Source organism: Oncorhynchus masou, chromosome 25 (genome assembly GCF_036934945.1).
Source record: "Oncorhynchus masou masou isolate Uvic2021 chromosome 25, UVic_Omas_1.1, whole genome shotgun sequence".
NCBI classification, from domain to species: domain Eukaryota; kingdom Metazoa; phylum Chordata; class Actinopteri; order Salmoniformes; family Salmonidae; genus Oncorhynchus; species Oncorhynchus masou.
In genome coordinates this window covers 38,626,092-38,637,284 of record NC_088236.1, presented here as the reverse complement: position 1 = coordinate 38,637,284, position 11,193 = coordinate 38,626,092, and the positions used below count along the sequence as shown (strand labels likewise).

Here is an 11,193-nt window from a genome sequence, read left to right as displayed (position 1 = left end):
GTCTGAGATTCCCAAAGACTGGAACGCAGCTGCGGAACATTCTTGACCCACACAATATCTATCCTACCTTTAAGGTCTTCGAAAGCCAAGGCAAACAGATTACAGACCATTTCGAATCCCACCATAACTTCCTCGTGATGCAATCTGGTTTCAGAGCTGGTCATGGGTGCACCTCAGCCACGCTCAAGGTCCTAAACGATATCTTAACCGCCATCGATAAGAAACTGCAGACGTATTCATTGACCTGGCCAAGGCTTTCGACTGTCAATCACCACATCTTCATTGGTAGACTCGATAGCCTTCTTTTCTCAAATGATTGCGTTGCCTGGTTCACCAACTACCTCTGATAGAGTTCAGTGTGTCAAATCGGAGGGTCTGTTGACCAGGCCGTCTATGGGGGTGCCTCAGGGTTCAACTCTTCTCTGCATACATCAATGATGCCCATGCTGCTGGTGAGTTTGAGCCACCGCTACGCAGACACCATTCTGTATACTTCTGGCCCTTCTTTGGACACTGTTAACAACCCTCCAGATGAGCTTCAATGCCATACATCTTTCCGTGGACTCCAACTCTTAAATACAAGTAAAACTAAATGCATGCTCTTCAACCGATTGCTGCCCACCATCACTACTCTGGACAGTTCTGACTTAGATTATATGGACAACTACCTAGGTGTCTGGTTAGACTGTCAACTCTCCTTCCAGACTCACAGCAAACATCTCCAATCCAAAGTTAAATCTAGAATTGGCTTCCTATTTTGCAACAAAGCATCCTTCACTCATGCTGCCAAACATACCCTTGTCAAACTGACCATCCTACCGATCCTCGATGACGTAATTCACAAAATAGCCTCCAATACCCTACTCAATAAATTGGATGCAGTCAGTGCCAGCCGTTTTGTCACCAAAGCCCCATACACACTACCCACCACTGCGACTTGTACGCGCTCGTTGGCTGGCCCTCGCTTCAAACCCACTGGTTCCAGGTCATCTACAAGACCCTGCTAGGTAACGTCTCCCCTTCTCTGCTCGCTGGTCACCATAGCAGCACGTCTCGGTCACCCCCAAAACCAATTCTCTTTGGCCGCCTCTCCTTCCAGTTCTCTGCTGCTAATTACTGGAACAAACAAAATCTTTGAAAGTGGAAACACCCATCTCCCTCACTAGCTTTAAGCACCAGCTGTCAGAGCAGCGCACAGATTACTGCATATAGCCCAGCTTTAATTTAGCCCAAACTACCTCGTCCCCCTACTGTATTTATTTTGCACCCCATTATTTCTTTCTACTGCAAAGCTACCAGTTGTGTTTAACTTGCTATACTGTATTTACTTTAGCACCATGGCTTTTGCCTTTACCTCCCATCTCACCTCATTTGCATAGACTTATTTTCCTACTGTATTATTGACTATTTGTTTGTGTAACCGTGTGTCAAACTTTATCTTGGCCAGGTTGCAATTGTAAATGAGAACTCGTTCTCAACTTGCCTACCTGGTTAAATAAAGGTGAATTTAAAACACTTTTACTCAAGTAAAACAATGGAGTACTTTCTCCACCACTGCATATAACTTTTCAGAATCATAAAAGCAGTAGTTTTATCATTTAAATACTTTTAGTGTCAAAAAGTCTATACACAATGTGGTCAGAACCAAATAAGTTAGTTTCATTGCTTTAAGGTCTATAATCTGAAAAAGAAAGTTTGAGTCACAGCTCAAATCCACAGTTGCCTTTGCGTAGCTTTACAGAAATTAATCCCCATAGAGCAAAATTGATTGGAAATGTATCAAGAAAAAGCCCATAGAAAATGCAACATCTTTATTGATTAGGAATAAAACATGCTGTTTAATTAGTTACGCCACAGATGATGCCACTTCCTGTGAAATAAAACACAATTGTATTAGGCAAACCTTGAAGTTTATTTGCTTAGAAATACAATATAAAACCTACTGTACCTCTGAAAAGTTAATGTCGTCAGGTGAATGTTGTTTAGAGGGAGAATCTCCATGTTTCGCCAAGTCAGTCATACTGGTCTGCTTTACCACAGGGCTGGCTTGCCTAGGAATGGAAAGGTGAATAGGGTCAATCAGCAACCTAGTAGATTGACATGTTCAACTAAACGATGGAGCCACACAAGCAGTTGGGATGGCGTACCTTGCGTTTGCAGTCTTCCTCCTGACCACGGCAACGAGGACACTGATAACTACAATCGCAGTACAGAGACCAACGGCTCCATAGATTAGTGGGCCTTGCATGGTGTTGGCGAGCTGGTCTTGGCAGGAGTCTCCACTGAAGCCTAGACCACAGGCACAGGAGGTGCCCCCATTGGTCTCCACACACTCGCCATTCCCATTACAGTGCTTCTCGCTACACTGCTGCTTGACATCCAGGTTTCTCACCAGCCCACTGTTGTCCAGAGAGGTGGTAGAGCCAAGATCTGCAGATGTGGGAATGCTGGGGCTTGGAGGCAGGGTTGGAGCTTTGGACTGGACTTCAGACTGCCCTTTGAGATGGACACCTGGGTGAGAAACAGACGTTTTGTATTCAATTGAGGTTAGGTTATGACAGCAAATCATGGTCCTGGGAACCCCAATAGCTGCACATTTGCTTGCTTTAACACTACACAACTGAATTAAATAAAAGCTTGTGTTAAAACACTTCAGGTGTGTAGTGCTAAGGATCCTCTAGGAGCAGGTGTGGGAAATGCTGAGTTAAAGCTAAGAGTGTTAATTTCAGGCATTGCTAATGAATATCTCACAATTCTCATCCGAGGTGTCAAGGCAGTCAGGATGCCCATCACAGAACTTCTCCAGGGGGAGGCATGTGTGCCCATCCAGACAGGGTCTACTACCAGCTGGGCAGTGCTGGTCTAGGGCGCAGTGTGTGTCATTGACTGGTCGATGGCCATGGGCACACCTACATGTCCTACCACCAGGGACAGCCAGACAGAAGTGACTGCAGTCTCCATTCCCAGCAGAGCAGAAGTTGAAGCCTGGAAATAGATGTGTATGAGGAAGAGTAAAGTGTGAAGAGTCTCAGTAAATAGAGTAGTGTGCAAATGTTGTGGCCTTTCTTACCCATCTGGCTGGACTTGCTGTAGGCCTTTAAACTGACAACTTCGGTGTTGACCTCAAACCAAAGTGTCTTGATCTGTTGGTCATCTCTATACCAAACTTGGGTCGTGTCTGAAACATTTGAAATGTTACACAGCAATGAATCCAAAACCATGGTGAAAGAACCATATCCTTAGTTCTACTTTGATTAAAGTTTCAGAGCCATCACCTGGCTACAGTAATGTGGCACTGGCAATGGCAGCGGTGTTAAGAAAGAATAATCTACATTACCACGGTCTGTCACCCAAAGGAGCATGCTGTTGCTGAGCGCAAATGCAATCAGGCCATCCCCAGTTGTAAACCCAATGTATCCAGAACCATCAACTCTGACAGAGCCGATCACCCCAGCACCTGGAACATAAAATCCAAGTATTCCATCACCACCTACAGATTGACTTAAAGTGAAGGTTTGTATTGTACAACAATGGTTACTCACCAATGTCAGCCCAGTAAATCTCCCCGCCATCATTGGAGAAAGTCAGGGAGGTGGGCTGCACAGCATCCTTCCAAACCTGCGCTCGCTTCCCCCCGTCCATGTGAGCACACTCCACATGAGCACTTTCCCCCTGCTTGGCAAAACAGAGTCTTCCACTAAGTGGGTGAAGAGCTATGGACTCCAGACTTCCAATATCATCAATTAGCACAGCAGTGTGTTCCCCATGGGAAGAGGTGACCTGCAGGCGTGACTGTTTGGTACTACTCCAGTACACGTTGAGGGTTATCCAGTCTAGAGCCAGGGCTGTGACAGTGTCCCCTTTAAGTTGCAGGAATTGGCCGCGAGGCACCAAGCTGGTCTCCTTCAGCTTGAAGAGGCCTACAGAGGACTGGCCAGAGTCAGCCAGGTACAACATCTTGTCTCGTAGGGTGTAATCCAAAATGGCTGCCTCATTGACATTGGCGAGAGGTAGAGAGAGGTGCTCAGGCCAGGTCTTCAGGCCCACAGCACTGAGCATGGTCTGCAGGTAGATCTAGAGACACACATGCATATGTCTAAGTACATGGTGGAGAGGTTTGTCATTTACTCCTGAATAACTGCACACAAAGCCAATTGGGCTTGACTCAAAGTACAGGTTATTACTGAGAGCTTATGTGACCAGGCATTCTTAAGAGCTTTTCATTTTAGAGGACAGGGACTTTGATTCATTAACATGTAGCTAGTGGCATTTAATATTGGGCAGTATCAAGTGAAGTGGGTAAACCTGAGTGGGCAGAGTCCTACCTGTGTGACAACTGTTGGAGACAACACCAAGAGGAAGGCAGAGTTGACCAGGTTGGAGCAGTTGAGGCCATCCTCTGCTAGGAGCAGACCAGAGGGACACTTGCAGACCCCTTTGGGGCCGGGGGCCAATACACACAGGTGAGAGCAATGAAGTTTCTCACAGGGCCTATCAGTGCTTGTTTGCAGCAGTGGATGAATGACCTGCATCCCCAGATACATGCAAATCATTACACACATTTAAATACAAACATGTTTTGTGCAATTACAGGAAACCCATGAGATTACTATCTTATTTAGGTGAAATGAAAACTTACAATTCACACATTAAAATTGGGGAAAAAGATACTTGCTTTGAGTCCAAAGGGTTGTGCAGGTCGTTTGAGTAGAACTTTGCAGTTCTTTCCAGTGATTTTATTAGCCCCTTGAATAGTTCCCTTCTTGGTGTCTGACCAGTAGAGAAGGTCATTGAAAACTGTGACCGAGAACGGGTTGGTGGTCTCCGTCAACTGCAGAATCTTCAGGAGGGAAAGGAATAGATAGCGGACATTGAAATATGGCTTTAATAGGTTATCCAACTCAGGTAGGATTTCATTTAAAGTACAAGTCTGATCTAGTCCTATGCAAACACCCAGCCATTTGTAGTACCTTGATGTCCCCGCCATCCAGGGTGGCTGAGCCAATGCACCCAAGCTTCTTGTCCGTCCAGTAGAGCCGCTCCCCTATTGGGTCCACAGCCAGACTGCCTGGCCAGCTGAGGCTGTGACTGACCACCACTCTCCTCTCAGACCCATCCATTCCGGCCCGCTCAATCTTTGCCTCATTACTAATCTCCGACCAGAACAGGAGCCTGCAATGAAATCCAAATCAATTTTATTGTTGATTACTTAAAAGGTCTGTCTCCTGAAAACACAATACATAAAATCATTAAATAACATGAGCCTACAATAGGACAGCAGTTCAGTGGAAACCAACTCAAGACCCTGATCAAGATTGTTTAGCAGCATGTATTAATTTAGTCAAATATCACCTCTCCAAACACATAAAAGCACTAGAACGTTTGGATGGGTGCTGTTCAGTCACAACTACAAAATATACTTGCCCCTTCTGTGGCAGGAGTGCCAGAGAGAGAAGTTGTTCAAATTCCTTGTCAAGAATGACAGTGAGATCCAGAGCGCTTGTAATGGTTGAGTTTAATCCAATAGCAATAATACGACCACCTCCAATGCCATCAATCAAGTACAGGTTCCTCCCTACCCAGTCAACAGCAATGCAGTCAGATTTGATGCCTGTAGAGATGAAAATTGTTTAAGATTTAACAATTGAACAAAACTTATCACTGTGAAATCAGGTCTATTTACAGCATCAATCGTTATGTTTAGTTTAACCATAATACTAACCTTTGAAAAGAGTTCCTTGTTTTTTTTGGTCTAGAGAGGACCAGTTTATGCTCTCTGAATCCAGGCTGACCCAGAACACCCTCTGATCCCTCCAGTCATAGTCCACAGACAGGATGGCTTTCTTAGCAGACACCAGGACTACCAGACTACTGCTTCTCAGCCCAACAAGGAACAGGTCTGTCTGCACAGAGGCCAGAAGATAAGGCTCACCTGTGGGAAAAGAAAGTGGGTTGGTATAGACCTACTGTGTGACATATACGAGTACTTCAGCCAACATACCTTGCATTCCCCAAGTCAATTCACTGTCGTGCACATTCATAGCTTGATTTTTATTTTATAAATTGGTAGAGGGAATTTCCATGATTGTCACTAAGCCTTGATATTTCACTAATTTTACCCATGATCTTGCAGTGGCGGCCATCAGATTCGAGCAGGTAACCAGGGTTGCAGTGACAGTGGAAGGAGCCCTGAGTGTTTACGCACGAGTGGCTGCAAACACCTTGTCTACCACCGACACACTCATCAATATCACCACAGGACACTGTATCCTCGTCGAGCTGGTAACCAGCCTTACACCCACACCTCTTTATGGGAGAGAAACAGAATTGGTAGAGGTGGTCAAACACAATGAGAAGCAGGTAAATATTTGTATTTACTTAAGAGCATTTCCCCATTACTCACTGTTCCCTGTGGTGTGCTGTAGCAGTTTTGGACACATATGGCTTTGTCTGGACACGTGGTTTTGCAGTCGCCACCCTCATCAGAACCATCAGCACAATTTCTGACTGAGTTACACACCAGGGCCATGTCCAAACACTCTGACGTACTAGCACACTGGAACTGGTGAGAGGGGCATGTTGCCACCTGACCACCTATTAACAAATGTACAAAAACCACCAAGTTAATTGATTTTTTTTTACTAATGTCTAAATAATTGAAAGGCTTATTCATTTAGTATTACAAATTCATTTGCAACATAACAATCCAGTAATTAACAAATCACACAGCTTGAATAAGTTTCTCGTTACGCACATCCTGCCTCGTCACTGTCGTCAGCACAGTCCTTTGTTCCATCACATCTCCATGCTTTGGGAACACATTGGCTCTTTGATGTACAGGCCCACTGGAACTCTCCACACTTCAATTGGACCATCTCGCAATTCTGAAAGAAAATTCAATATACCGTATTATACTCAAGTTGAGTCACAGCGAGGTAAAAGCACATTAGCTACTAGCCTCATAATTACCACTGCGCTATCGTATAGCGAACAGCTGCGCAAGCTCAGGTGGCGTGAGGCTATCCTAAGTCATTCAAAAGCAATTGAGTACTAAATAAGGCTGTAAACCATTAAAATAACTCAATTCTACATCCTACTAATCTAACATTAGCCATCCTGCCTGTCAGTTTCTGCCAACTCCTTATGGAATAGTCATACGAAACAGACTTGCAACCCAGGCCAAATATTCCCACCTCTTCATCAGAGCCATCTTTACAGTCCTGCTCCCCATCACAGACCCACTCCTCCAGCAGACACTCCTGGCTTTGTGGGCAGTGGCGGTTGGTGGTGCACTGGGGGGGCTTGTGGCAGCTCTCCTCGTCAGAGTAGTCCCAACAGTCAGGATGCCCGTCGCAGCGCATGCTTACAGATACACACTGACCACTGGTGCAACGGAACTCCACACTGCTGCAGCTCTCATCAGCTATGGGTAAAGGGGACCAATCGGAAATTTCTTAAATTGAACTTCCTCTAAAATCGAGAAGTTTGGATAAGATTCAACATGGCCACAGTTCTGCTTAACAGTTTAGTAGTCCTTGGGAAATGGAACAAACCACAGTTGTCCTCGTCGGTGCCGTCCAGGCAGTCCCTCTCCCCATCACAGAGGAAGGTGTCAGGGAAGCAGCGGGTCCTGTTGTCACAGTGGTGAGCACAGCCTTCCATGGGCTTCAGGCAGTGCATCTCATCAGAACGGTCCGGACACTGGGCCACCCCGTCACACACCTGCCTCTGGTCAATGCACTTCTTCCCATGGGCACACTGAAACTGGCCTGAACATACAGCACAGTCAATAACAATGAAATGGTGACCTGTGAGGAATATGTCTAAAATGAAACTTTAAAAATGCACACCATGCAGTAGTCTATGCAACTATGTTCTGTGTGTATATGTTCTATTGGTATTTGAGTGAATTCCAGCTAGTTAAAGGTTACAGTAAACATGCATTACACTAGAGAGCAGTATTGTCATGTACAGAACAATAAAAGCAAGGGGAAGAATATGCTTTTCAAAATGTCAAACTACAATTTGTATTTAAGTTGACTGATTCTTACCACTTCCACATTCTAATGAACACTCTTCCTCATCAGAGCCATCTTTACAATCTGCCTCTCCATCACACACATGGCTGTAAAGCACACACTCAATATTGTTCTTGCATGGTTTAGTGCCAAAAGTACACTTGAGGGGTGCTGGTACAGACATTGAGGTGGCATTCCCTTCATTGTTGCCGTCATAATCTTCAGCAACAAAATAGCGATGATTTTTATGATCATCAGTGGAGTCTGAATCTAAGGATGAAAAACGGACTTTAGTATCAAAGGAAAAGAGACAAATTATAAATCAACATGGGTAAAGATAAATAAGGACAATTGAGCAAAACTCAAGCAGCAAGTTTGACTGGGGGGGGGGGGCATTACCACAGTTGGCCTCGTCAGTGCCGTCCAGGCAGTCCCTCTCCCCATCACAGAGGAAGGTGTCAGGGAGGCAGCGGGTCTTGTTGTCACAGTGGTGAGCACAGCCTTCCCTGGGCTTCAGGCAGTGCATCTCATCAGAACGGTCCAGACACTGGGCAACCCCGTCACACACCTGCCTCTGGTCAATGCACTTCTTCCCATTGGTACACTGAAACTGGCCTGAACATGCAGCACAGTTTAAGAGCAGTCAATAACAATGAAATCGTGACCTGTGAGGAATATGTCTAAGATGGCTCTCAACATGCACACCATGCAGTAGTCTATGCAACTATGTTCTGTGTGTATATGTTCTATTGGTATTTGAGTGAATGCAAATATGCTAGCTCGTTCAAAATGTTGCTACAGTAAGCATTACACAAGATAAACTGGTTCCCACCTTCTGCGGTTACTGTACCACCGACTGAATTTCTCTGCCTGAAGTACCCCCTCATGTGCATTTTACCAGTAGGCCTACGGACTCATTAGTCTTGAAATACCCCCTGTGGATAGGCCAAGTAAAACCCAGGGATCCTAGTAGCCCTGGGTGGGAACCACTGTACTAGAGTAGCATTGTCTTATACAACATAAAACAGGGGAGGAATATGCTTCTCAAAATGTCATACACATTCATATGCACTGAATCTTACCATTGTCACATTCTACTGAACATGTCTCCTCATCTGAGCCATCTTTACAATCTGCATCTCCATCGCACACATGGCTGTAAAGAACACACTCAGTCTTGTCCTGACATGGTTTCATGCCAAAAGGACATTTGAGGGGTGCTGGTGCAGACATGGTGGTACTCCCTTTGTAGTTGCTTGAGTCATTTTCAGAAACTTCATCATGATGATTTTTGTGACCATCGGCAGCTGAATCTGGGGAGATTAACACTAAAGTCAGTTTCACAAAGGACAATGTGCAATAAAAAGCAACATGCGTTTACATAAGTTGAAAGATGTAATAAGGACCATGTTAAAGCAAAACTCTAGAGGCAATAGTGACATTACCACAGTCTGTCTCATCAGTGCCATCCAGGCAGTCCTTCTCTCCATCACAAAGGAAAATGTCAGGGAGGCAGCGGGTCTTGTTGTCACAGTGGTGGGCACAGCCCTCCATGTGTTCTAGGCAGTCCACCTCATCAGAACGGTCCTGACACTGGGCCACCCCGTCACACACCTGCCTCTGGTCAATGCACTTCTTCCCATGGGCACACAGAAACTGGCCTAAATGAATGGATGAAACACTAATTCAAAATGTTGGAGGGACAGAGATGTAACTGAAACTGATGATTTTATTGATTTAAAGACCCTGGAGTCCATCCTTCCTTGAGGAAATCACTGATCTAACACTAGATTGGTGAAATCAATGGAAATCGAGTGGAAACCTTTAGTGCATGTGACAGTGCAGTCCTCCTCATCAGAGCCATCCCTACAGTCTACTTCGCCGTCACACACATGCTGGTAGAGGATACACTCAGATCCATCCTTGCAAGGTTTGGTGCCCAGGTTGCATTTCAATGGAGTCCGCACAGCTACACTCAAAACTATTTGGAAGTAGAGAATAAATTATTAATTCTTTAAATATGTGAATTCTGAACAAATACACATAGGAATTAAAAGTAATCATTCTGTGAATAACAATGTGGATTGTAGAGGGCGGTCTAGTCAGTTTTTAGTACAACTATTGGGCATTCAATGCTGTTGGAGTTATCAGAAATTCAGAGTTACGACTGGGAAGTTTCACTTGAATGACTAAGTAATAATTACAAGTTAAAAAAAAAACATTTTTTTTTTTAAACTAAAGTTGGGTACTGACCTTTCACCTGAACCAAAGACAACAAATCTATTGACAATTCCAAACAGTGTTGATAACATAGTTGGCCAAATGTATTATTAGCAACATTGGCTACTTTATGAAGCTAGCTAAAGTCTTACTGGTGGCAGATTTAGTCACACGTCAAAAACAGTTAAATACAAGCATAAAGGATTGGTGAAAGCCATCAACCACAAGCATGCCCTATTACTCACCTGAGATTTCCAAAATTGATATACTCAGAAGCAGATAGAACGCCATGCCTGATGAATGCAAGATGACCAAATAATGCAATAATGTTCAGGTCAAGGATTTTTATAATGATGCCAGGTGATACTAATTGAACATTGAACCAATCAGTGAGGGTGAAGGAGCTCTATGAGTACAGATGACAATTTTTTTACATTTTACTACTAAAAAACAAGATTACAATGTCTTTGTTCAATGTCCGATTACAATGGCCTCCGACTAACTGATCTACAAATAACCTTGCATCATAAATAACAACTCATTATTATTTGTAGAACAGTCAGTCATTCACAATTTACCTATGATACATTGAGGTTTTGATCCTCTCGAACGTGACCTATGAGGACGACTTGTGGAGTGTGGGAGAATCTCAATTGCATTTCCTTGATTCCTTGGATACTCTCTCCTCACCTCCTTCGAATGGGGTTTGAGAAGGAGTTGAGGAGAGAACACGAGGAGGAATCAAGGAATGCAATTGAAATTCTCCCTGTGACCCAGTAGTCGACATTGGCTTCCTCTCTTTGGCAGTGTTCGAATGGATCAAAATGAATGTATAATGGATAAATTGTGACTGACTGATCTAGAAAATAACAATAAGTAGTTAGTTATGTTGCAAGGTTCTTTGTAGATCAGTCAGTCTGCAGTTGGCTGCAATATTGAACGCCCAGGGCTTGCC

At 44.3% G+C, this 11,193-nt stretch overlaps 1 protein-coding gene across 1 annotated transcript; it reads right to left on the bottom strand.

The window, feature by feature from the left end:
• Positions 1-1,846: 1,846 nt before the first annotated feature.
• LOC135513641 (low-density lipoprotein receptor-related protein 2-like) lies at positions 1,847-10,529 on the bottom strand. The gene is made up of 23 exons (XM_064936505.1): positions 10,484-10,529; positions 9,841-9,999; positions 9,464-9,679; positions 9,101-9,331; positions 8,418-8,633; positions 8,052-8,288; positions 7,554-7,769; positions 7,194-7,423; positions 6,755-6,884; positions 6,404-6,594; positions 6,120-6,306; positions 5,723-5,932; positions 5,425-5,611; positions 4,971-5,172; positions 4,676-4,840; positions 4,326-4,526; positions 3,543-4,074; positions 3,338-3,457; positions 3,071-3,178; positions 2,752-2,985; positions 2,148-2,511; positions 1,949-2,051; positions 1,847-1,870 (listed from the first exon to the last, which is right to left on the bottom strand). The coding sequence occupies exons 1-23, from the start codon at positions 10,527-10,529 to the stop codon at positions 1,847-1,849; spliced, it is 4,509 nt and encodes a 1,502-aa protein (XP_064792577.1).
• Between the last annotated feature and the right edge of the window lie 664 nt (positions 10,530-11,193).

Coding starts and splice junctions, on each gene's coding strand:
- LOC135513641 (XM_064936505.1), bottom strand. CDS start 10,529: ATGGCGTTCTATCTGCTTCTGAGTATATCAATTTTGGAAATCTCAG. Junction 7,424..7,553: donor CACCGACGAGGACAACTGTG/GTTTGTTCCATT, acceptor CTTTACCCATAG/CTGATGAGAGCTGCAGCAGT. Junction 5,612..5,722: donor ACAAGGAACTCTTTTCAAAG/GTTAGTATTATG, acceptor TCATCTCTACAG/GCATCAAATCTGACTGCATT.